Source organism: Sminthopsis crassicaudata, chromosome 6 (assembly GCF_048593235.1).
Source record: "Sminthopsis crassicaudata isolate SCR6 chromosome 6, ASM4859323v1, whole genome shotgun sequence".
Lineage (NCBI taxonomy): Eukaryota > Metazoa > Chordata > Mammalia > Dasyuromorphia > Dasyuridae > Sminthopsis > Sminthopsis crassicaudata.
Window position 1 is genome coordinate 243,098,492 of NC_133622.1, and position 27,472 is coordinate 243,125,963.

At 36.2% G+C, this 27,472-nt stretch overlaps 1 protein-coding gene across 1 annotated transcript in view; it reads left to right on the forward strand.

The window, feature by feature from the left end:
• The window catches only part of LOC141545899 (fatty acid desaturase 2-like protein FADS2B), a 45,897-nt gene extending 21,472 nt beyond the window's left edge, over positions 1–24,425 (forward strand). Inside the window, exons 3-12 of the mRNA XM_074273254.1 lie at positions 1,109–1,306; positions 2,461–2,562; positions 6,454–6,579; positions 10,982–11,042; positions 11,732–11,808; positions 12,247–12,344; positions 14,627–14,723; positions 16,856–16,935; positions 20,500–20,625; positions 23,529–24,425. Coding sequence (XP_074129355.1) covers positions 1,109–1,306; positions 2,461–2,562; positions 6,454–6,579; positions 10,982–11,042; positions 11,732–11,808; positions 12,247–12,344; positions 14,627–14,723; positions 16,856–16,935; positions 20,500–20,625; positions 23,529–23,580 — 1,017 coding nt within the window. The 3' untranslated portion in view covers positions 23,581–24,425. The remainder of the gene's footprint in view (positions 1–1,108; positions 1,307–2,460; positions 2,563–6,453; positions 6,580–10,981; positions 11,043–11,731; positions 11,809–12,246; positions 12,345–14,626; positions 14,724–16,855; positions 16,936–20,499; positions 20,626–23,528) is intronic.
• Positions 24,426–27,472: the final 3,047 nt, after the last annotated feature.

The following is a 27,472-nucleotide window of genomic DNA, read 5'->3' on the forward strand; positions in this document are numbered from 1 at the left end:
ATATTATTGTGCTACTAGAAATGACAAGCAGGATTATTTCAGAAAAAAAGGAAAGACTTACATTAACTGAAACTAAGTAAAATGAGCAGAACCAGGATAACATTGTATATAGTAACAGCAATGCTGTACATTGATCAATTATGAATGACTTGGCTATTCTCAGTAATATGTTGATTCAAGGAAATCTCATAGGAGTCATGATGAAAAATGCTAATTGTCTCCAAAGATAGAACTGATATTATCTGAATACAGACTGAAACATATTGTTTTTCTTTTTTCTTCCTTCTCTTTCTTTCCTTCCTTCCCTTTATCCTTATGTCCTTCTTTTTTGTTCATCTTCTTGTAAAGATAACTAATGTGGAAATGTTTTGAATGACTGGACACCTATAAATTAAGATTGTTCTCTCCCTGTTCCTTGAGATAGTAAGCAAAGGAAGAAATAAATTTGGAATTCAAAACTTTAAAAGAAAACATCAAAATTGTTTTTACATGTAATTGGGGGGAATATTTTTTAAATAAGTTCATAAATTGATGTTAAGAAATTATCAAGAACAAAGGTGGCTCCAAAAAAGAGTTATGAGGGGGCAGCAAGGTGGCGCAGTGGATGGAGCACCAGTCTTGAATTCAGGAGGACCCGAATTCAAATCTAGCCTCAGACACTTAACACTTCCTAGCTGTGTGACCCTGGGCAAGTCACTTAACCCCAGCCTAAAATTAAAAAAAAAAAACAAAAACAAAAAAGAGTTATGAGAAAATATCTACCACCCTTTGAATGAGTAAAGTTAGCTGTTGTAAGGAGACAATGAGTTACACTTCATTGAAAGTCTTCAAGTAAACTCTATGCATGTTTGCTAAGTCTGTTAAAAATGTAAAATGTAAAGTTTACGACAACTGGGTACATCCAGCCATTGTGACTCTAAAATTCTTTGATTCTATATCTCCCAAAGCAAGTAGTTCTATGGTTTTTATATTGAGTCTAGCATCTAGTATGTTAATTGACTATCTGATTATAAAAACTCAGAGTTTTGAATTGAAAAGAACTAGATAAAGAATTATCAGTGATAATAAGAACCATTTTTAATCTCATTGACTCATTTTTCCTTTTCAGGCCCAGCTAGTGGAAGATTTCAGGACACTGAGGAAGACAGTTGAGGACCTGAATTTGCTAGAGCCCAGTCTCTCCTTTTTCTTCACGCACCTCATCCAGATTCTATTTTTAGAAGCTTTAGTTTTGTTCATACTAAGAAGCTTTGGCAATGGCTGGCTCATTACAATGCTTATCTCCTTTCTACTCACAGTTTCCCAGGTAAGAAGGTATCTGAAAAATCAGATACCTTAGCAGAAAGTATAGCAGCCCTTCTCTTTGCCTATGCTCAGGTCTGCTTTCATTAGCCACCAGACATATATAAATGCTCCCTAACTGGATCCACTGAAACTTCCATAATCTCAGACTTTTCCCCCTACAGTCTTGTCTTTTAGTCATTTCAAAATAGTTTCCCTCTCTTCTTTACCCTTATCACACTCTAGCTTTTGCTATATTTTTATACATCCCTTGTCCTTACTATGCCCCTTAGTATATCAAGCTACTTCAAGATAGCAATTCTGTTGGTTCATTTTTCTTTCCCAAGCTCCGAGTATACAGTCTTAGAAAAAGTAGGCAGATAAGATAAGAGATGTTTATTAAATGGTGTAAATTGAGTTGAACTCAATCGAATTATCTTGCTATTCAGAATTGTCCCCAAAATCATGGAGACAGCTAGGTAGAACACGAGGCCTGGAGTCGGGAAGACTTATTTTCCTGTGTTCAAATTTAGCCTCATATCTTTCCAACTGTGTGACTCTGGGTGAGTCATTTAATTCTGTTTGCCTCAATTTCTGCATCTGTAAAAATAACTGGAGAAAGAAATGGCAGGCCATTTCAGTATCTTTGCCAAAACAAAACCAAACCAAACCCAAATGGGGTCATGAAGAGTCAGACACAATAGAAAATGACTCGACAACAAGCTCATTAGAGCTGTAAAGGAAGGAATATTGGATTGTAATCAAACAGAGGTTTTAATCCTATTTCTACTGTTCACTGAATGACCTTGTATAAGGTATGTCCCCTCTCTGTGTCTTAGTTTCTTCATGTGAGAAATTAGGGACTGAATGTCATGATCTATAAGGTTCCTTTTAATTCTAAATATTCTAATAATCTAATAATAATTTAAATACTCCAATGCAGATAACAATTCTTTGGTTATTTAAAAATAGGGTTTTTTAATAGTTTTTAAGAGTTGCAGTGGCCCCAGAATTGGTCATCCTAGAGCCAGCCTCATGATGGTCACTCCAAACTTAGTAATTCTTGTCCTTTGACAAGAGCTATCGGAACAAAAGTAGTCTGCCACTGAACTCGTATTCCAAGGTTTCCCAGTTCTGCTTTCAGCCTCACCACTGTTCTAATTTATTCTTGTCCCTTAGGCTCAAGCTTCATTTTTGCAGCATGACACAGGACATCTCTCCATATTTAAGAAATCCAAATGGAATCATCTTATGCATAAATTCGTGATGGGGCATCTAAAGGTATGGATAATTTGAAGTACATCCATATGTATTTTGACCTGGAAAGAAAGAACATCTTCTCAGAATACTTGAGATGGCTTTTGGGAAACACCAGGCTTAAAGTCATACATGTTTAAGAGATAATTACTCTGCTTCTATTCATTCCTACTTAATATAAATTTCTAAATGAGCTTGATTGTTTTTCTGAGTCATATAAAAAGAATGGGGAAAAAACATAGTATTTAAATATCTGATACTAACAGTTTATATTTATAGAGACTTTTGCACATTCTAGTACTATGAAATAGATAGTATAATTATTAGTTCTATTTAAGATTCAGAGTGAAGGGATATATTGCACATTTACGATTTTTATGGACAGCTGCCTTAAAAAAATAATAATTTAACTAGTTCCCCACTACCAACAGGCCCAATATTCTCTCCTAATTAATCCAATGTGATGTAAAAGAAAGAGCATTAGGTTTGGGAATTTATACGACTGTTCTGTGAGTGAGTGAGTGAGCAAGTGAGTCTTGAATTTGAAGTCTAAAGATCTAGGTTTGACTTTTCTTGGCTTATTTTCTGGGTGACATCCTTGAAATCAGTTTTCTCAACTGTCAAATGACTTCATAGTACATGGACTTCCTATTTCAAGAGATTAGTATAGGAAAATATCTTTATTTTCCTTACACTCTACATAAATGTGAATCATTGTCCTTAATTATTATTCCCACTTGACAAACTAAGAAACAGGATCAATGAATTTAAGAATCTGGTAATCCTGAAGTGCCCGATAGTTTTGGATTCCTGAAATCTGGATTCTGATTTACTGTGTGATTGTTCACAAATCATTAACCTATGTGAGCCTTGGTTTCCTCATCTTTAAAATGGGAGTGTTAACACTAGTTCTTTTTAGATAAGGAAAGGAATGTTCTTTATAAAATGAACTAATGGGAAAGTGAAGATAGCAAAGAATTTGATTCAAATCCTGCTTGTCTCTTACTATGTGTTCAAATACTGCTTATAATACTGCATGACCCCTAAACAGTTATTTAACTTCTCTTCAGTTTTCTCATCTATAAAATGGCGCTATTATGAAGATTAAGTGAGATAATAATTGTAAAGCATTTTACAAACCTTAAAATGCTACATAAATGCTTGCTATTCACCATCATCACCATCACCTCTCTAGTTCTCAGAGTCTTCTTTTGCTAAGTTCAAAAATTAAACATCTACGTTTCATCCAAAATTTGCCCCCAAGGCCATGGATAGTAAATGTCAGCAATGAAAATGAAATCCATATCTAGATATATATCCAGATAGAAGTATCTGAAGTTATAATAATATACCCATTTTACAGATGAACAAGTTATGAGTTGTGCAGGTTCATTCAGTAACTGAGTAACAGATCCAGGAGTCCAACCCAGGTCTTTTGTCTTAGAAACATTGCAAGGACCTTCAATAACCACCACTCATATTCTGTATTTGCCAGGTACTTTACTCTCATTATCTCATATTATATTCACCATGCCCTGGTAATCCAGACAGAGAAAGGATCATGATTCCCATATTACAGTTGAAGAAATTAAATACTGATTAGTGAAATGATCTACCAGAATTGTTGATACCAAGTGACATCTCTCCCCTGTTTCTCTTTAAGGTAACATCTCCAATGGCATATCTTAGTAGGGAGTGAACAGTACTCAGTATCAACTTGTTTTGAAATTATCTGATAGCTCCCTATGGCTATTTCCCACACTGCTTTCATAATAACAAGATGGTTACAGTCTTTGGTTTCAAAGGTGTTTGTCAGGTCATCTGGAACAATAATTCTCAAATTTTGTTCTCAATATCTTTATACTATTAAAAATTATTGAGGATCTGTCCAAAGAATTTTTATTAATATGGGTTATATATTTATAAATGTTTATCATATTGGAAATAAAAACTAATTTTGAATTTGTAGACCCTTTGAAAGAGTTTCAGAGACTTCCAAGGATTTTCTGGACCACATTTTGAGAAACATTGATTTAGAGGAGCTGCTGAAGAGAAATAAGTCCCTAAAACTAGAGTTGGCTACATTTCTCCTTGCTCGCCCACATCTTACAGTGGCATTGGATCTTTGTAGGAAGCAATATAACCTAGAGTTCTGACTCGCCTCCAATTCTGCCCAAAAGAGAGTCTGATTGACTTTTCTGTTCACTAAAGGTGGGAATTGGCCATCAGATAGGGCCATGGAAAAATTGAATCCGATTCTAGGATCAAAGAGTCAGAGTTGAAAGGAACCTTAGGGGTCAGCTATTCCCACACCCCCTTTTTACAGATGAGAAGAATGAGATCCAGAGAAACAAAATGACTTGTCCATAGTCATATAAGTAACAAATAGCTGACAAGATTGGAAGCCAGATTTTCTGACTCTGATACCACTCTAGTCTACCACATGGTGCTAAGAAATAGTATAAAAGAGCTCAAAAGATTTTAGGCAGGATACTACTGTGGAATACCAGACTAGAAGTCAAGAGTCTCAGATCTGCCAGCTAGGGAGCTGTGCATCTTTGGGCAAATCACTTCTCTGAAAGTCATTTTTATCCATCTAATATCTAATGAGAGATTTTCTCTCAGACCCCTTCCAGCTACCACACTCTTTGTCTAAGGTCAATTACAGTTTTAAAATTTTACAAATTTATAATGTACCATTTATCTAACTTTAATTAGAACCATTATTAGGAATATCCAACTTTTCTCATTTGAATAAGCTAAAATTTCAATAGCATCTACCAAGGAGAAAATAGCACGAGGATAGAGAAAAACATTGTAAGACTGGGAAAATGGATAAAATGAAAGCTCACCCAGGCTGTGGACTTTTTTACCCTCCAAATAGTATGTTTGCTCATTGATGAATGACTGATTGATTGATTTTCCAAAAGCTAAGAATTGAATCAAGAGAGCTTTTAATGTCTGTTTAGCTCCATGTAAAGAAGAAAGATGCATAGTGAAAAAGCTATTGGAGTGGGAAATAAAAGGTCTGAGATCTACCATTAATTAGGTGCCTGATCCTGTAAAAATTGATTCCCTGTCTGGGGCTACTTCTTATTAAAATGAGAAGAGTTGCACTAAATCAAGAATTTCTAATCTTTTTGTTACATGAACTACTAATGAATTTTATGGACCCCTTCTCAGAATGAGGTTATCTTAAGGTTTAAAATTATACAGGATTTATAAAAGAAACCAGTTATTTTAAAATATTATCATATATATGTATATAGAGAGATATATAACATATATGTGTATACATACATACATATGTTTATTTGCTTATTTATTTATTTGAAATTCAAGGATCTCATGTTAAAAATCCCCAGATAGCTAGAGTTCTATGGAGCCTTTCCTGCTTAAGCATTTTGGGAAGCTATCATTTTCTGACACATTCCTATTGGACCACAATACCTGGGTTCTGCTCTGCCATTTCCACTATTTAATTTCTGTGGCCTCAGTTTCCCCATATATCCATAAAGACATAGTAATAATCACCCTATCTGGCTCCCAGTACTATGGGAGTTGGATCAACTATATCTGAGAAAGGTGTTTTACACATGTGAGGGAGTGTTATATTAGCCTGAAGTCATATACCGAGATAACCATCATTTGTTATCAATCTATAACAATGCCCCTCCCAAATTATTATTTATGCATTTCAGCAGATTGGGGTTTGACAGGCACTGGCTTCACACATACTTTTGATTAGGCAGAAATGAATGGAGGGTTCTGATGTCAGATCAAAAGGGAAGGGAAACAAAGATGAAGGCAAGAAAGCAAGTGGGAGGAAAGAGAGAGAGTGGGATGGAATTAGACAGGATTACATCTTAAATTCAACCAACATTTTCCTGTTACTGAATCTTCTTTCCTCCTAAGGGTATGTCAACAAAGTGGTGGAACTATCGGCACTTTCAGCATCACGCAAAGCCCAATATCTATCCCAAAGATCCAGATATTGACATGGGACCACTTTTTGTGCTTGGGGAATCACAACCAATCAAGGTATGTTTAGAGTGAGTACATTGGCATTTGGAAATTCAAAGACATGTTGAAAAGAACTAAAGGCATCCTAAAAGAAAGCCCTGGAGTATTAGAGTTCAAAAGATTTAAAGAAAACAACCTCCTTCTTAGAGCACGTTGAAAACACACATACAGGTTAATTAAATCATGTATTTTCACATTTGGGGGAGCTAGGTGGTACAATAGATAGAATGCTAGGCCTGGAATCAAGAAGACCTGAGTTCAAATCCAGCTTTAGACACTTATTAGCTGTGGGACCCTGGGCAAGTCATTTTACCTTCTTTGCCTCAGTTTCCTCTTCTGTTAAAAAAAATGAGATGGAGAAAGATATAGCAAACCACTTTAATATCAGTACCAAGAAAATCCCAAGTGGGATCACCAAGAATCAGACACAGCTCAAAAAACTGAACAATTCTCATTTAGCTTGACTGCTCAAGAAACTTCAGTAGCTCTTGTATAAAATATTAGCTTGCTTGAAAGTCAAAGCTCTTTACAATCTGACTTCAAACACATTTTCAGATCAGTTTCTCATTGTTCCCCTTCATATATTCTATCCTAGCAAAAATGGACTACTTGATCTTATGCATATATTATATTCTGCTGTACGCCCTTCACACATTTGCACAGTGTACCTCATTTTTCTGGAACTCTATCCCTTTTCACCTTCACCTGTTAGAATTCCTATTTCCCTTCAAGTCTCAGTTTAAGTGAATTCTCTCTTGGTTGTTAGTGTTCTCCCATATCATCCCTAAATTATCTTGTATTTACTTTATTTGCATGCTGTTTTTTCCCTTTGTAGAAAGTAGGGTTTTTGTAAAATGTAGGGACTGTTTCATTTTTCTTTTTTTATTCCTAGAGTAGGGCCTTAGACATAGCAGGCACTGAATGGATGTTGGTTGAAGCAATTTATTCCTCTCTTTACTAAAAAAAACAAACAAACAAACAAACAAACAAACAAACAAAAACACTAAGCACTTACTCTATACTAAAGCCCCAGGAATATACAAAGTTTTGATAAGACAAAGTGTCTGCCTTCAGAAAGCTCAGAGAAGATGGGGACATTGCAAAGAGAATAGAGAGTTGTATTTGGTGTCAAAGGATCCAGATTTAAAACTTGGCTCCAAGGCTTCCTATTTGATCTAGGATAAAGCACTTCATTTATCTGAGTCTGTACTTCCTCATTGGAAATGAGTTCTATTACCTCTAAGTTCTATTGTCTCTCTAGATTTGGACCATTTATATTCTCATTCTTTCTAGTTCTGGCATCTTATAGTCTAAATTCATTCTAGCTTTCGTATTTTGCATTTCAATGTTTTTCTTCCAGCTGTATCATTCTATGTTCCATATTTTATGTTCTAAAATTCCTTGCTAGGTCAATGATTTCCCTCACAGCTTGAACTCTATGATATTATAATTCAACTTGGAAAGAGTGTTAATGTTTGCCCAATTCAACATTTCCACCCAGTTCAAGAAATCTCTTCCATTGCAATTCCACCCAACATTCCACCCAATTCAAGAATCTCTTCTATAACATCCCAACAAGATCCGTTAGTCTCTGTTAAACATTCCTAGGGCTCATTACTATATAGTAGGAAGACTACATGGTCAAATCCATTCAGGGCAGACAGAAGTCTTGGAAATGTCACTGCCTACCAAAAAATCTTATATTATTGCCAATTTTTGTTTGACTATGTGGGACAGAACCAGATTTCCCACTATCCATGATTTTCAAATTTTGTGTTCTTATTTTGTAATGCCAATTCAAAAGTAAAATTGGTCATAAAGACTTTTTTTCTTTATTGGATTTGATTGCTATAAATATCACTTCTCTAAAGCTCACATCTTTGACAGAAATGTGAGAATAAACAAATTGGACTAGTTCAAGTTTTCTTAAACTTTTTTCCACTCATGACAGCTTTTGAAATTTTTTATATGATCCTGGATATATAAATATATAAAATAATACAAATCAAATCTTTACAGATCCCTTTTGATGGCCCCACATTCTGTTATATGATGGGGTCATGACCTACAGTTTAAGAGACTTGACCTAGATGATCAATAAAACATCTTCAGTCGGTAACATTCCACATGATAGATTCTAGAATGTAGTTCTTCTGGTTCTGAATTTCCTTGGTCTAATGTCCCTTCCATCTCTAGCATTTTATATTGTCCTTTCATGTCTGATATTCAATATTCTATATTTTATATTCCATAGAATCTTTCAGGTCAGCCTCTTATGTTCTAAGTTCTTTTATGCTATATTCTAATACCTGGACAATTCTAACATTCTATGATATTTGTTCTATTTCCCAAAGTCCATCCCCAGCTTTCGTTTTCAATGAATGTTCTATGGTCCTCTCTAGCTCTGACGGTTTCACCTAGCTCTGACATTCTGTTCTCTAGGTCTCTAGATTATTTCTTTTGCTTCTGACATCTCATGGTTTCATGATCTGAAATAAGAACATGGAAATTCCATCTTTAAGTCTTTTTGTAGCTATTAGCAGATATAAAAAGCTACCTCCAAAAAATTTGTACATTTTTTGTTGACTTGATTTAAAATTTCAGCATGAAAAGTTTTCTTTGACTTGAAAACTTTGTGATCACTTTTCCAGAGTGAAGCTAAGACACAGGTGATCTCAAAGAACTGCACGTCCTCCTCCCAGATGGAGGGCTGGGCATTGAGATTCAGCTACTGAATTGAGATTGCTCTCTTCCCCAGAAGGCAAATAATAAAAGGTCTCATCAAAACTTAAAAAGAAAAAGGAGGGTGTTGAGTCAAAATATCTGCTCATTGAAATTCAAAGGCAAAAGTTTGGCTCTCTTGTGAAAACAGGTTTTTCTGGCTGTGGAAGATACTTTTTTGGTCTCCTGCCAAATTACTGAGAGCTGCATCTTATTCACCTGCTGAGATCACCTTTTGGTATCATAATTCAGAACTGTGGAACATAGTTTAAAGGGTAGAGGTATATTCAGAGTTAAGTAAGGGGCTCAAATGAATTCTGTGCTACTCTACTGTGCTAAGATTTGATTCTATCAGTCTTGTATTCCCCTCTCCTCCTAATTAATATTTTCTTATATTCTAATGATCCTTTTACTTTTTTATCAGCTAAGATATGCCTTATTCTCCCATCCCAGACTCCATGCCCAAATTAAGAATACAAGAAAAAAATCAAAACCTATAACAAGCATGTATAGTAAATCTAGACACATTGACCACAACAGACGTGTGTGTGAGTGTTTGTGTGTGTGTGTGTGTATATGCATACGCATGCATATAATGAGGTAAGACTAGCAATAGCTAGTTTGAAATAAATATGCAACAAATTCACAATAACCATCCTCTTTGGCAAAAGGCACATTTATTTAAGAAAAAAAAGGTTATAGATAAAATAAGAGATAAATTAGGCACCAAGAGTAACAAATGGGAGAGCATATAATCAGCAAGGAAAAGACAAGTTCCCCTGAAAACTCCAATTAAACAGGAAAAGGGAAATACTTCATGAGGTAGGAGCAAAGTCTGGTTAAATCCAAATAGAACTAGTTAGAGTAAGGAGAAAGGTGCTATTAAAAGAAGACACTATGAGGAAAAGAGAGTAACCTCACAGATCTTCCTCGTAAGCGTATCTTTTATAGGGGAAATATACTTGGGGGTATATAGAATGTTAAAGGGGGAAAGAATGTTCAAACTGGGCAAATCACTTCATGAAGCTGAATCTCCGTCTCCTTATCTGTAAAAAAAGGATAAGGAGATTTTTGTGAAATATTTCAAATGGATGAGATGAGAGAATTCTATAAACATTAAAGTGTTTATAAACAAGTTCTTGTTGGAAGAGAAGAGACACACTAGATCTAGTGCTGGATCTGGGCAGGAAGATGAGTCCAAATACAGTCTCAGCCATTTACTAGCTAAGTGGCTTTGGCCATGTCACTTAAACTATTTTCTTCAGTTTCCTTATCTATGTAATGGGGATAGTAATAGCACATACCTCATAGGGTTGTTGTGAGGAGCTGATGAGATTACATTTGTACAGAGTTTGGCAAACTTCCAGTGCTACTTTATTATTATTATTAATAATAATATTATTATTAATTATTCCAGTGCTGCTGCTACCACCACACTATAACGATTACTATTCCTGCTACTATTACTATTATCATCATCTATTTTATATTTGCCACCTATGAGGAAATCAGGGCCCAGAGAGGTTAAATAAATCACTCAACAGCAAATTGGGAGTAAGTGCCTGAGCTGGAATTTCTACTCGGGCCACTGCCTCCAAAGTCAACATGAATATTCACTACACTACATACTAACCTTTCATTATATAGCACACTGTAATAACAAGGAGTAATTTGTATTTTTTTCCCTTTCTCAATTCAGTATGGCAAGAAAAAAATCAAATATATTGATTATGAAAAGCAGCACCTATACTTCTATGTAGGTAAGCTTCCATAACCTCCTGTGTTCTGGGTTCAAAAGCTATCTCTTACCTCTGGCATTCTACATTCTACAATCCTCCCCAGTTCTGAAATTTTATTTTTCAAGCTCCTCCTACCTCTAATAGTCTATGTTCTAAGGCTTCTCCCAGTTTGAACATTCTTTCCCCCTTTAATATTTTATGGTTCCTTCTACCGCTGACAGTCTATGTTGTATCCCAAGATCCCATTCTCTTCTAACACTGTATATTCTGAGGGCCCTTCCAACTTTGACAATCAATATGATTCTATGAATAGTTACTTTATAATAGTTATTTTTCTAGATTTTCTTGATTGTGTGACATGGGAGAAACTGGCATAGGACCTGGTCCAGCATGGTGCCCTCATCAGGGAAGATATTGTGCTTTGTGAGAAAAGTAGGATTAAATTAGCTCAGAAAAAATGGAGATGTGCAAAGTTAGAGTCCACAGAAACTATTTGTGTCCAGAGCATTCTGATCTTATATTGATCTGATCATAATTGGATATGCTATAACTCGACCCCTTGTCAGTTACAATCATTACCAGTTGAACATGTAAGCAAAAAGCAGGGTGCCCACTAAAAGGGTTAGATAGATCTAAGGGTATCCCCACTTATCTATATTTATTGCATTAGTATCTCCTTGTCTTATTCACTATCTTTTCTTCCCTTCTAGTTGGCCTTCCCCTACTTATGCCAGTCTATTTCAACATGCAATCTCTTCAAGTGACATTCCTTCGGAAGGAATGGAAAGTGAGTGTCAACCTTCCGTCACAGACTCTCTCCTTGGAGCCTGGGTCAAATAGAGGGTTCTGGCTACTCAAGATTCCTCAGTGCTAGAGGCAGAGAACACTTACCTTGCAAAGGGATGGGGTCAAGGCTACAGTAGGGGCCGTTAGCTCACTAATAAAAGTATCAGACTTTTCATCTGAAGGTTTAGAATTCCCTGTTTGGGTGGGAATACGACTTTTTGACACAGTGTCACAGTGGGTACTAGACTTGGAATCAGGGAAGTCTCAGGTTTAAATCCTATCTCAAATACTTATTCCCTAGATTCTCTCAGCCAGAATTTCAGTATTTGCCAAATAAGTAGGTTGGACTTCATACTCTCCATGGTCCTTCCTTCCAGCTTGAAATTTACCACTCTTCATCACTTCAACCCCATATATCTTGAAGTTTTTCCTCTTTTAGGAACTTGCCTGGATCAGCACCTTTTACATCCGCTATTTCATCACCTACAGAGCTTATTATGGAATTATTGGGACTGTACTTCTCATATATCTGGTCAAGTAAGTGAATCAATGAATTTTGTTATTCCTCTTTCCCAGGGAGTCTTAATCTGGGATCTGGAAACTTGGTTTTGTTTTTTGTTTGTTTTCAAATAGAGGCAATCAAGCAGGGCCTAGAGTACTAGACTTGGAATCAGGAAGGTTGACCTCGGTCTCTTACTATGTGACTTCTCATTCTGTTTCCTCATCTATAAAATGAGAGTAATAATAGCACTATTCCTTGGGTTCTTGTAAAGATCAAAGGAGAAAACATATAAAGTGCTTTGCAACATTCAAAGTGCTATTTTAATGCTGTTATTATTAATTTAATAAATGTATATTTATAAATTATCTATACATGTATAGATAATTGGTTTCCCATATAATTATATGTATTAATTTTTATACATTTAAGCACATTATGCTGAGAAAGGGGACATAGATTTTTCTCAGGCTAATCAAGGGATCCATGATATAAGTAAGACCATAAAATATAGTGCAAGCTCCTTTACCTCCCAATTAGGACGACAGGAACCCAAACAAAGCCCATGGTGATCCTTCCAATACACCTAGGTCATCCAGGAATTGTGTATGTCAGGCTTTAAAATAGACACTGAAATAATTGGGATTGTCTAATCTTTCTTTTTGTGGACTGTTTGTCAATCCAAGCTTCCCTCTTTTCACAGTCTTCCCTTTATTTGGAATTTAGCAAAGACCAGCTTATGAAATGGTTTAAACAGATTTGAGTGGGTAGCTCACCTTTTCATTGGCTATAAATGTTCTCCTTCCTCTCCTTGATTTCCAACTTTCTTTAAGATATAGCAATTTCTCTTTTCTGTAAAATGCCTTTCTCAATACTCCTACTGCTAGTGTTTTCCCCCTGAGATTCCCTTCATTCATCCTGTGTCTTATGTGTACATTATTATTTGAATATTATCTCCCCCATTAGACTGTGAGAATGGAGACCATGTTTTTTTTCTCTTAGATCTTTCTCTGAAAGAATGTACATAGTATTATGTTGAGATAATATTGCCTATAGCAAGCAATTAGTAAATGCTTATTGCCTGACTGAGATGTCTAGTGAGAGCTATAATAATGGTGGGACTCAGTTGAGTCAAATCACAACGCCAAAAATGGAAAAGAGTTTACATGACCTCTGAGGAAACTGAGGCACAAAGAGGACCAATTACTTCCCTAAAGGCAGGAAGTTATAATGACAACAGATGAACCCACTTTTGAAGACCACAAGTTCTGTTACTTTGAGGAAGTTACTATAGCTACTTTTCCTCTGGACTATTTGTGCCCAACTGTGGTAAAGCTTTCTAAACTCCATATTGGGCTGATGAACCAGACAAATGTGATGTCATTCTGGCCCTCTTTGAGAGGACTATAACCATTCTAACTTTAAAGGGACTAGATTGGATTTAATGATCTCTAGGGATACCAAAAGATTTTTTCTCTAATATCACTTACAATCTTAATATTTGTGTTAGATGTTGTAAATTTCCTTCCAACTCTAACATCTCATCTTCTGTGGCTGGAGTTTCTTCCAGTTCAATGTTTTATGTCCTTAAGTCTCTTTATTTTTGAATCAAATTTCTCTATGGCATGATTTCAAAGCATAAACTTTCCTCCATCTATTATTGAATATTCTGCTCTATGCATCAGGAAAATAAAACCAGTGTTTTAGAAGCTTTTAGTTTTAGAATTCTGCGAAAGACATTAGAAAATCTGGGTTCTAATCTGGGTTCTTTTGTGTTTTGAAATGGAGGTAAAGATACTTCTCAGCCTACTTTGGATGGCTGATAAGATGAGAATTTGGAAACTCTTTGAATTGAGGGAAGATAGAAAATCATTAGTTCAAGTACTGGGGGAATTATCCTGCATATCTCAAAATTCACAGGATCACAGAGATTAGAGATTGAAAGGATCCTGGGATTATAAATTTGGCCTAGTTATTTTAGCTCTGGAGAAGGGTAAACGATTTGCCTCAGGTCTCACAGATGTAATAAAAGTCTGGGTAGGGGAGCTTATACTTTCAATAGCCATCTCAGAAAGGGAAAAACAGAATAGTATCCATCATAGAAGGGTAGCCATGTCCAATAGAAACCATTATTCAGTGACTTCCAAGACCTTTCCAATCTTCTTCAGTCTTATTCTTGGTTTTTCGCTTTCATATTCCACCCTGTTGAATTACCTAAGACACACTGCCATTTAATAAGGATTAGTGAATGGGAAATAAACCTGTGTTCTGCATGGAATGACTAATTGTCTCATTATCTTCCATGCTGCTTTCTCTAAAGGCTGCTGGAAAGCCCCTGGATTGCATTGGTCACCCAGATGAGCCACATTCCAATGAGGATGAGTACCGAGGAGAACCAGGACTGGTTTAGCACACAGGTAATGATGTCACCTCCTCCCAGGCCATCCACTGAATCACTGGCCTTGGTGAATCGTGTCCTGTCAAAGGGATCAAAGCCATAATGAGAATGATAAACTGTCAGACTTGGGAGGGACCTGAGAGCACAGAATATTAGATTGGAAGGGAAATTAGAGGAGAAACTGTCAGAGTTAAGAGGGACTTAAGAGTCTAGAATGAGGGGGTAGTAGTGACTGTCAGAATTGAAAGGGACTTGTGAAAATAATGTTTAATGTAAAAGGCTCTTGGGAGCAAAGACAACTGTTAGGGATTTTAGAACAAAGAGCATTGTATGTCAGGGTTCAGAGAAACCTTAGAATGTAGTTTGTCAGAGTTGGAAGGGACTTGAAAGCTTAGTAAATAGGATGTGAATTTTGGAAAATTTTAAAGGGAGGGAGGAATAAGAGAGTGAAGGAAGAAGGGAAGGGGTGAGGGAGAGAGGAATGGAGAAAGGGAGCAAAAGGGAATAAGAAATGGAGGGACAGAGGGAAGGAGAAAAAAGAAAGGGGGAAGAGAAAAGAGGAAAGAAACAAATATTACATATTATTTTATTTCAGGCACGCAGCTAAGCACTTGGGATACAAATATAACAACAAGAAATACAGACTTTACTCAAAACATTTATATTTTAATGAGGGAAGGCTAGTGGGAGGGAAAGGAAGATACCCAATCAGGGCCATAGTTCTAAACTCCTTAACGTCCTGAATAGAGCCAGAAGAATGAAGGCTGATCAGTTCTTCCCTGGAAGAACTCACAAATGGGAAAAAGGAACCAATTATACAGATTTTTTTTTTTGAAGACTACCTTGGGAAAGAGTTAAACAAAATGTCATTTTTGTTCTGTTATCTGAGAAAATAGCATGTTCCACACTCAAAAATGTGTCTCTACATCTGGCTTCCTGCAAAGCCCTCCCTCCTTTTTCCCAACCCTACACACACAAAGATACTCTTGAATTTTTTCTAGTGAAATATTATTCATTATTCATTCTTCAATATCCAATTCAAACATCACCACCTACCTAAAGCCTCCCGGATTTTCTGACCAGAAGTAACTCCCATTTCCGAATCTCTGAAACAATAGTCTTTACAATTTTCACAACATTGACTAATTATTTGCTTATGCTGTAGTATATTCCTGAAGATCTTTATATTGGATCTGGGTATTTCCCCAGTTTCTCCTGCTAAATTATCATCTCCTGGAGGAACAAAAAAAAAAATCTGTTTTGTAATCCTCAGCACCTTGTACAATACCTTTCAACCAGGATACACTCAATAGTCCCTGCTATGTGAATGAAAATTGCAATAAGGAGAAATGTAAAGTTTTATCCTTGGGTTCTTAAAAATCAGCTTCACAAGAAGCAGGACTACACTATGGTTCATCCAGAAAGGACTGTGGCAAGTTGACTTATACAATGTATTATGGCAATTCCTGAAAGCTAAACCAAATTGATTGATAAACTACAGTAGGAGGCACGGAGTTCAGTACTAGGAAGGAGATTCAGTTTTTGTGCTCTGTTCTTATCTAATCACCTTAAAATGATGGTTTAAATTCTGGACATTTTATTTTAGGAAACATTTATTAACTGAAAGCATGAATTTGACTAGGCTAGTAAATGATATCAAGGTTAAAAGATTAAATGAAAGAATTAAGGATGTTCAGTCTGGGGAAGAAAACTTAGAGGTTGTCTTCAAGCTATTTGAAAGGTTGTCACTTGGAAAACGGGTTAGAACTTTCTGCTGAGCCTTAAAGGAACTAAGCCAATAGTACCTGGTAAAAGTGGTAAAAGAAGAATTTAGCCCCAAATAATCTCTTAATAATTAGGACTGTCCAAAAGCCGACTGGATTGTCTTGAGAAACTAGTGGATTTCCCATCACAGGATATTTTTAAGGAAAAAGTTGATGAAAAAGTTCATTTGTCAGCTATTTTGTAGAGATTGATTTCCATTTATGCAGAAGCCAAAAGCAATGTTGCCTTACTATCCCTTTTACCTCTGATGCTTGTTGATTCTGTGATACAAGAAGCTCTACATGAGACATATTGAGGTATAGGAGTAGCTAGACTTCATGACTCATACTCACTAACGTCAATTATCGTGATTTTTTTTCCTTGCAGGTTTTGGCTACTTGTAATGTTAAGCAATCCTTCTTCAATGACTGGTTCACTGGGCATCTCAACTTCCAAATTGAACATCAGTAAGAAAAACATTTTTTTTTCCTGAATAGGGATAGAAAAGGTCATTTAACTCTTTCCCCAGTACTTTATCTGGATGACCTTAACATAATCTAGAGGAAAAGAGACAGCACTACATTTAAGAGGCAGAAATCAATTCATCAACAACCATTTATTAATCATCTATCGTGTGTTAGGCATTTTATTAGACTCAGTACAAAGTGAGAGCTTACTGTTCCTAGTGTCTCTAAAGCTAAGCAAACCACATCTAATGCCTCTCTAAATGATAGCCTTTCCAATAAATACTTGAAGAAAGCTATCATGCTCCAATTCTTCTCTCCTCTGAGTTAAACACGACTTCAACCTAATTTATTCTGGCATAGGATCTAGTAGAAAGAATGAAGTGCTAGGTTAGGCTCTAGGACAAATAATAAAACCATCCACACTTACAATGAGAAGTGACTAAATCCTTCTCATGATATTTGCTTTCTGTGTAAAAATGGTCACTTAATCTTTGTATTTGTTTCTCTGCAAAGTGGAGACATAATATTAGTGGTGTCTACCTCACAGCATTGTTGTGAACCTCTAATGAGATTATGTGCACAAAGTACAAAAGTGAAGCTACTATATCACTATAAGTTATTATTAACCATCAGTCAACAAGCATTTATTATGTCTACTACGCGGCAGACATCAACGCCATCACTATCATCATCAGCAGTCCATACCGGTGATTTCATCAGTGAAGGAACTCCCTTTTTATTAGGCAACTTCTTCTACTAATGCATATTAATGGACACTCTTCAATTAAGTCTTAAAGACTTGCCTGGAGCATGGGAAGATGTTAAAACTGGAACCCAGGCCTTTCTGACCTCAAGATCTGTCTTACATCTAATGTAACATTGTTATTAAGCTGGGTAGAAATTTTTGACATGACACCACTGGAGAGAACCCAGTTTTGCTCAATAGAGAGAAAAAGGCCATAGTGATATTCCCATAGTGGTTATATTCTATGGTCTATGGAGGGAAGAGAAGTAAATTTCAAGTAAGAACAAACATTCATTAAGCATCTATTGTATACAGGTATCTGTGCTGTATACAGCCCTGGGACCACAAATCTAACAGCTAAAAGAGATTCAGAAAGGACATATCTAACACACTCATTTTACTGATGAGGGAACTGAAAGAGACTAAGAGAATTAATTGCTTAAAAATCACATACCTAATTGCCTAGAGTGTGATTTGACTCCCTGACTCTAATTCCAACATCCTTTGTACTAAACCACTGTCTATCACATGAGCAAAATAAATAATTTACATAATTGTTTCCCCATCTTAATGGACCTTGTAGTTTAGTTGAGGGATGAGACATCAACCCCAATAGGTATAATACATAATATTGAAGGAAAAATGAATTAAAGTGTTCTTTTAAAAAGTTCCCTTCAAGGGTCATTATAGACAAGAAAGATATAGATAAACATGTCATCTCTTAAGAAAGACACCATAGTCTAAGGTTTTGTTTTTCAAAATAGAATTAACAGAAGCAGTTAGGTGGTACAGTAGATAGAGCAATAGCCCTGAAGTCAGGAGGACCTAAGTTCCAATTTGACCTCAGATACTTAACACTTCCAGGCTGTGTGACCCTGGCTGGGCAAATCACTTAACCCAATTGTCTCAGCAAAATAGAATTAACATTAACTATAAGTTATTGGGTTGGGTTTGGTGGCTGAGCTCCTGGGAAAGTTGATCTCTTGAATAACACATTCTTCCCAGATACTCTAATGCTTAACTTTAGATAATCTAATTCTTACATTAGATTATCTAAGTCTCTATTAGATACTTAAAATTTAGATACTTGTTTCTTTATAATTAAGATTAAGAAGCACTATCCCAATTCCAACTACATATTTCAGACAGTTACTGAATTTCTAAATGAAACCAAAAAAAAAATAAATGGCACACAATAGGGATTTAATCTCCTTGACTATTCTCTACTTCCATTTCTTTGTATCACTCATAGTTGGTGGCTGTGGGATGAAGCATCCTTCCCATTTGCAGTATTTTCACATTGGAGGTACAGTTGGAGTACAGTGGTAAATGCAGAAGAAATATTTTGAAAACCTGAGTTAAAAATCCAACCCTTCTTTGTATCTGCTGCTTTACCTTGGGGAAGCCCGACCTTCAAGGTCCTCATTTATAAAATGGGGATTAAACCCACTATTTATTTTACCTGGTTGTGCTAAAATAAAGATAAGATAATAAACATGAAACTCCTCTTTGGAGGGTAAGAAAATGAGAAACATAAAGGAAGGAGAGAGTCAAAGGGAGGGAGGGAGGGAAAAGAAAGAGATAGACACACAGAGAGAATCTTCTACTAATACATGAGTTTCTTTTGTGCCATCACCACTATATGAGCCACTGTTTTATAATAAACATTGATTCAAAATACATTTTTAAAAATCAACTTACCTTTATTTGAAGATAAAATATATTATAAAATTTTATATAAAATTTATATAAAATATAAATAGCAAATAGTTTAAAAAGAGCTGCAATTAGTCTGGGGAGTGGAAATGGGGAGAGAAGTAGAGAAGAAATGAATCTAACAGATGCCAGTAGTAATGAAGTTATAGAAACCACTAAATTCTCTCCAAGCAGATAACTCCATAATCAGCTAAGTAAGACTTCACCTGCATATTATTATACTTACTTGGAATAGCAGACCTCTTAAGTTGCAATTAACTGGCTTCTTGCACTAGAGTTAATTCAAATTCCCTATGATCCTTCTCCTTTCCATGGAGCTCAAAATTTCCCTCAATTCTCTATCCCTTGGCTTTCTCTTTCCATATCCTTTAGTCCCTCCTTCCCACTATTAAAAAACTACGCTTCCCATCAGCCCCTTGTACAAATATATTTTATACAATTTTAAAAGCTACATAAACATCAGCTACCATTATGTCACAATATCCTTGGAAGTGATACAATATTGGCTGTGATTTATAGATGAGGTAAATAAAACACAAAAAAAGATTGAATGACATGCCTGAGGCCACATAACCAGTTAATAAAAGAGTTAGAATTAGAAAGTGTTCTGATTGTTGTCTCATTAGCTAATGATTACTGTGCCCATCTATGTAGAGGACAGTGACATTCACTCTGCCAGATAATTCAAAAGAACAAAAAAAAAATCAAACAATCCTTTACATTTGATATAAAATACAATGTAATTTTATCAAGACCATTTTGTTCATAATTATATTCAAACTCATTGGCATTTTCCAAACAAGCCCCAAAGCCTTACCACTGCCTGTCTCATAAACATATTGAAGAATGGATAGGAGAGTGGTACATGTTCTTAGAATCCTGAACAGAGATACCTGCATGTGTTCACATTGTTACTGTGATAGATCTGAAATCTTTCTGATGAGTTTTCCCTCTACCAGTACAATTTGAACTCTTCCATACCATTTTACTTGTGTTCCATTTTCCTATCTTTCCATAGCAAACCTATAAGAAGCAGCAAAAATGTATTTTACTTCTTCTAATGTCTAGGTTTAATATTCTTTTCCTTGTCTTTATTTCTCCAGCCTATTTCCTATCATGCCCCGCCACAATTATTATAAAGTTGCACCACTAGTGAGGGCATTGTGTGCCAAACATGGAATTGACTATGTGAACAAGCCAATGCTAAAGGCATTTGGAGACATTGTAAGGTAAGAGATTATCTCACATTTTACAGGTTTCCTTCTCCCTGCACAATTGGTCTGTCCAGCACCTCCTTAGAACTTGAGACCCACAGAGGGCCCAGAAAAGAGCTAATTACTATGGGAGGTATACAAAAAAGTAAATGGTAAATTTGATTCATCAATTTAATTTTATTTGCTCTTAGAAGCTCATCTTCAAACAGTGAAGATAATAATAAGACATTTGAATATATCAAGGAATAATTGAAGAATCAAATAAAATCTAGTAAACAGGCATATATCAATTACAACTTTACACAGTTGTAAAAGATTCTTGCAATATAAAGAAAGAAAAATCTGCTTTCAAGAAGTTCATTTATTAGAAGGGAGACATCACACAGACAGCTCTGGACAAACAAGGTATATATTAAATAACATGAAGTCATCTCAGAGGAAAATCACTAATTTTAAGGAAAATGCAAAAGACTTCTTCTACATGGTGAAATTTTAGCTGACATGAAAGAAGCCAAGGGGCCAAAATGAGAAAGGAGAGAATTCCAGGTATTGAGCACAGCCAATAAAAATGTATGTAACTGGAAGAGGCAGTATCTAGTTTGAGGAACAGCAAGGAGAATGGTGTCACTGGGTCTTACAATATAAAAAAGGAATTAAAGAATAAGAAAATTGGAAAGTAGAAAAGGGTAGGTTTTGAAGGTCTTTAAAAACCAAGGAGAGCATTTTAAATTTTATCCTAATGGTAATAGGGAACAAGGGAAGTATATTGAATAGGGGAATAAGTGACACTGCCAGACCACCACTTTAAGAAGACCAAATGGCAGGTGAGTGGAGGATATATTAGAGTGAAGAGAGACTTGACCAGTAGACTATAGTAATATGAGATGAGGGCCTGCCCCAGGGTGTTGGCAGTTCCAGGGATTATATATGATGACAAGATGTAACAACTGATTCTATGTGGAGGTGAGAGTTAGAGGATGACATCTGCATTGTTAACCTAATAAACTTGAAGGATGTTGGTACCCTCATTAGTACTAGGAAAGTTGAGAAGTGAGAAAAGCTTGGAGTGAGAGATAATAAGTTTAGTTTAGGCCATGCTGAAATTGAAATGTCCATGTGACAGTAATTTTGAGATGTCGGATAGGCAATTGAAATTGATTCTCAGATCTATTCTGACCTCTCAACTGAGTCTTGCAAACACTAAAAATGATAATTGAATCCATTGGAGTTCATCAAGAGAAAGAGAGAGAATAATCAGGACACCGAATATAGAAATAAATTAGTAGGTCAGAGGAGAGAAAGTGTTATGTGGTAATCAGACAGTGCAACTTTAGTTTTCATTAAGGAATAGCATTCAAGAATGAAGTCTTTATCTTATTGTACATATAGGGAAAACTACTATATTGGGTCTAGTTCTATCTGCTTGTTCCCTCTCAGTCTCACATGATGGATCATCATTGCTACCCTGTCCCCTAACTGTCCCACCAAACTTGGTAGTGTAAATTCTTTCTTGGACCCTCTTTATATATTTCTTCAATTGACAATCTCATCAATTGCTATTGGATTGAATAATCTTCTCTGATATTTAAATCTAGCTAAGAGTTTTTTCTGAGTTCCACCTGATCAACTCTTATTATATATTCTATAGAGATCTCAAATTCTACTTATCTAAAACAAAAACTCAGCAATTCTCCCTGCCCCACTCCGTGCCCTAAGGGGGAAAATAGTCTTGAAATTCTTTATTTTAATAAGGATTTAATAATCTTCAAAGTTTTTCTCAACTTCATTTGGCATTCTCAACTCCTGATTCTCTCTCTGAACATATCCAATCAATTGCCAAATCCTATCTTTTTCCTCTTAATGTTAGTCTTGAGCCTCCTGTTATATCAAGCATTTGAAAAATATATGAAAGAATATGGTTTAAACTTGATCTTTTTGGATCCAGAGGAAAGAATTGGGATCCATGAGTTGAATTGGCAAAGCAGCAAAATGAGTTTGACATATGAAAATATATAAATAATTAAGCTTATATAGAAACAAAATAGCCTATATCAGAATGTATTAAGATCCTCCCTTATTAGAGTCTTTCAAATAAAAATGCCAGGGGACCATTTTGTAAAAGAAATTCTTTTCAAGAATGGTCTAGACTAGATGGCCTCTGCAATCCTTCCTTATCTGTGAAAGCACTGGAGCCTGAAAATGCTGAGAGAGGTTTCATCGGGAAGACAGGCAATCAAATATTTATTAAGTACTTACTATCGTGCTAAGTAAGCACTGGCAACACTCTCTTAAGGAGCTCTCCATGTAATAGGGAAGGCAACATGCAAACAAATACTTACAAACAAGCTACGTCCCGGACAAAAAGAAATCGATAGAGGGAAGGCGCTAGAATTATCATCACATGGAAAGCCAGAACTTGAGCTGAGACCTGAAAGTGGGGCCAACAGGATGCAGACATGAAAAAAGTACAGATGACTACCTAAAGGTGTTTTGGTCATATAAGGGCAGGAGAAAAAAGCTGGTAAACTAAACTTGTTGTTCCACCAAGAGTTGCAGATTTTTTCAGGAAATGTGGGAGAGTCAAATATTAGAAACAAGGCTGGTATATAATTTATCACTCTAGCTTATAAATGACCTAAAGGTGGAAAGGGGAGAAGAGGATGAGTTGAGCAGTTAGTGACAGCACCCAGTGCTAGGCCCCTGGAATTTTTTCCCCTGATTTTTATATTGGTGCAAGCAGGAGCTGTGTGGATCATGATTCACGTCAAATACAATTTATACTAGAAATGGGAAAGAGAGGAGAGAGACACATACAGAAAGCAATCAGTAAATTCATAGTCGAAGGCTACGTGAAACAACTATCCAGTTTGACATCTCAGGCTGAGCTGACATGTATTTTTTTGTTTTACTTCTTGTAGGTCATTGAAGAAGTCTGGAGATCTCTGGGTGAATGCTTACTACTACACTTGAGAAGGAACACAGATATTGGGCATGGGTTGGGGAATGGGGAAGGTATTTTCATTGCTTTATGGTCCTTGAATGTTGAAGCACTTTGACCATGCCAATTTAATGTTTATACATCATATAGAAGCCCCAGACCTTGCCTTGCAGGGCTATCATTCAAAATTACAAGTAAAAGAAAGAAAAGACTGGTTTGTTTTAGAGGAGGGAAGGAAACATGGGGTTCTGTTTTCTGCACATCAAAACTTAGTCTTTTCAACAGGTCCAGTCTGGGCCATCTCCTTAGGAAGTGCAAGAGTGAGCAAAGCATTTCATAAAAGTAATTCACCGAGAAAGAATTGACCCTATAGAAATTCACATTTCTCTGGAGCTTAAGGTTTGCAGAGTATATTCTTTCCTCCTAAACAACCTTGAGCAGGAACTTGTATGAGTGTCATTAGATGCATTTTACAAATGAAGAAGCTGAGGTCCAAAGAGGTTAATCACATAGGTAGCAGCATTCAATTCACTGTACTATGAGAGTAGATAGGGTTTAAAGGAGGGAGGAACTAGTTGTTTATGGCATTTCTGTCTGGGAGGAAAAATCATGTCTTCTTCTCTAGTGAAAATCTGATATTTACATACAGTTGGCAAAACACTTCGGCACTTTGTAATGAGGGAATTTCACAGTTGAGCAACCTGAGGTTCCAAGAAAAGAACTTACATAAATGTAGGAGGCAAGATACAAATCCACGTCCTACTTGATGTCATATCCATCTGGAGCTCTATTATGATACTATCTCTTGGACCCATAAGCCCCAGATGTCAACTGACACAACGGATCAAAAAATGTTTTAAAGCAATAGATGGAAATCAGCATGGTTTCTGTCTCCTCCTTACAAAATCTCTTTATTCATCAGCCCCAAGGCCTGAACTTCTGGCTCAGGTTCTCTGAACTACAATTCCAATGTTCTTGCTTCATCAAACAGCCCACAAAATTGTAGAGAACTGGAATCAGTGCAGAGATCTGACCCAGCTAAGGCATAGAGCCCATGGAAGGTCATATAACAAAGGATCCATACGGCCTCATCACCTTGGCCTTTTAAAATCCTTCAATGAGAATCTTCTTCTAATTCTTCCTAATATTTAGTGCTCTTTCTCTCCTCAAATTGTCCAAAGGCTATATCTCCCCAGGAAAAGAAAAGCTTCTTGAAGGCAGAAACCAGTTTGTCTTTGTACCTCCAGTGCCTAGCACAGTCCCTTTTACCAGAAGTTCCTAATAAATATTTTGATGATGGTGAAAATATGTCATAGGGGCAACTAGGTGGTGCAATGGATAGACCAAGTTCAAACTGGCTTCAGACACTTAACACTTCCTAGCTGTGTGACTCTGGGCAAGTCACTTAACCCCAATTGCCTCAAGGAAAATAAAAAGAAAATATCATATAAGTTTTATCCTTCAATATTCAATTTGGGTCTTACCTCACTTAAGAACCTTTTCCTGACTCCTTGGGTAATCAGTATTGTCTTTCCTCAAAGTATCTTATATTTATGTCTCTATTTATATTCTCTGTCCTCCATTAGAATGTAAACTCCTCGAGGGCAGGAATTGTTTCATTTCTATATCCCCAGCACAGAGCTTTGGAAAATAGGAAAAGGTTATTAAAAGGTTTTTTTGGTAAATTTTCTGGTAAATTCTTACCAACCCCTTAAAGACAAGATTGAAAGACTTCTTAGCACCACTAAGGCAGAGAAACACTTCTGAGATCAATTTAAGTAATGGTAATCAATGTGGGATATAACTCCGATTAATCTACTTCTGTGATCAAGACAAAAATGAAAAAACTATCCAACAACTTTCAACTCCAGAACTCACACTCCTAAAAACAGCTTCTCCAGTGATTAATCTGAATCTATGAAATTATATCAATATCGCTCACTCTACAAGTAACAGTTATACACTTACATTATACACACTTTCTCCAATAAAATTTGAGTTACTGGAGATCTGTTTCATCATTTTTATTTAAAGAAGGCCACCAACAGTGCTTGGAGTATAGTATAAAAATATCTGTTGAATTCACCTGAATTGAATAGCTTATAAATGAAATATCCATATGAGTCAGTAGAGGGAGTTTCTACACAAAAGAATTCCCTCTGCTAATAAAATCACAGGTCCAGACTTAATACATAAACAAAAACCAAGTCCACCATGTTTCATCTTAAACCCCTACTCAGTGTCATCATTGGCATCTCCAACTATTAACAGTGTCATGTTAATATTCCCCCTTTTCCCCCTTTACCTCCATCCGACAATAGTGAAACTTTTCTGAAGAGGACTTTAAAAATAGCCTGTCAAAACAAAAGAAATTTACATTTGTCCATGGCATATGAAATGCTTTTTTCAAGCCATCCAATGACGTAGCTAGCACAAGTATCATTGTACCCATATTTCAGGGAAGGAGTGACTAACCCAAGATCACAAACTAAGAACCAGAACCATGATATATGAGAGGGAAAAAAAAAACAATAAATTTCCAGAGAGCAGAATTAAACACCTCCACACAACCCCTCTTCCTTTCCTCTGCCCGCCTTCTCATTTTGTAGAGTATTATGGAGTTTATCTTTGCCCTATCACACCTTGGATTCTCCTTACTTATCTACTTGGAGTAAACCTGTTATTAAAGTATTAGGAGCTTTTCCAGGGTAGTCTTTCCCAAATCTCCAGCATCTGGCCTGGTTGTCAAGAGGCCTTTGGTTTGGGATAAAGGAAAAAAGCAAAGGAAAAGGAAACAATTCCTTTGTTTCCTTTCCAATGGCTTCTCCTTTGAAATCCCTCTGAATTATCTACTTGTTACCTTCTGGATTCAGCATTCCACTTATTTCTGCAAACCTTTGTAAAAGCTAATCCTCGTGCCGGAAATGAAGTCTTGTCTGGACAAAGCCAGTTGCCTAGGCTGTAGTGAAACACACAGTTCTGTATCCAAAAACAAAGTCCAACTGAGGCCTTGAATGGCTGTGAACTCCGTGAGCTTTGTTCACTTCTGAAGTATGTCCATTAATTAACCAGATATACTATAATAGTTAAGGAAATTGATACATGATACTTCCTTTCAGTTCCTTGAAATTCTGGACCTTATTGTCATAATAGTTCTATCATTACACTAATGAGAAACTGATGTTCAGAGAGGAAATTACTTGTCAAAAACCATGCAAGTAGTAAATAGCAGAAGTAGGCTCTAAACCCCTTCTTTGTTCTTCAAATAAATGTTCTCTTCACTAAATCATGTTCCCTTGGAGCATTGATAGATACTTCCCTTAGAGTCTGCAATTGTGCTATTGCTAGTGTTATAGGCTTTAATGGTAGTGTGGTGCCACACAAAGAAGGATAGTCTTGGAGCTAGGAACTCTGGGCTCAAATCCCACTTCTGATAGTTTCTGCCTGTATGGGCAAAGATAAAACCCAAAATTCTGTGCCTCAGTTTCCCCTTCTGTAAAATGGTGGGGATAATTTTACCAATCTTCACAATAATAAGAACAATAACCCTTAAAGTATTATAGAATTGTTTGTTATTTTATTAGGGAAACTTGGTAGCACAGTGGATAGAATGGTGAGCCTGGAGTTAAGAAGACCCTTCACCCTGAGTTCAAATTCATCCTCAGATACTTACTAGTTGTATGACTCTGACTCAAGTCATTTAACCCCATTTGCCTCAGTTCCCAATCTGTAAGATGAGCTGAAAAGGGAAATGGCGAACCTCTCCAATGTCTTTGCCAAGAAAACCTCAAATGGTGTCCTCAAGAGTTAGTCCTAAAAGAAAAGACTCAATAACAACATTTTAAGCATCATAATAAATACCAGACTAATGATTCTATTGGTATAGCAAATTCCCAAGGACGAATCAATGCAAGTCAGCACATT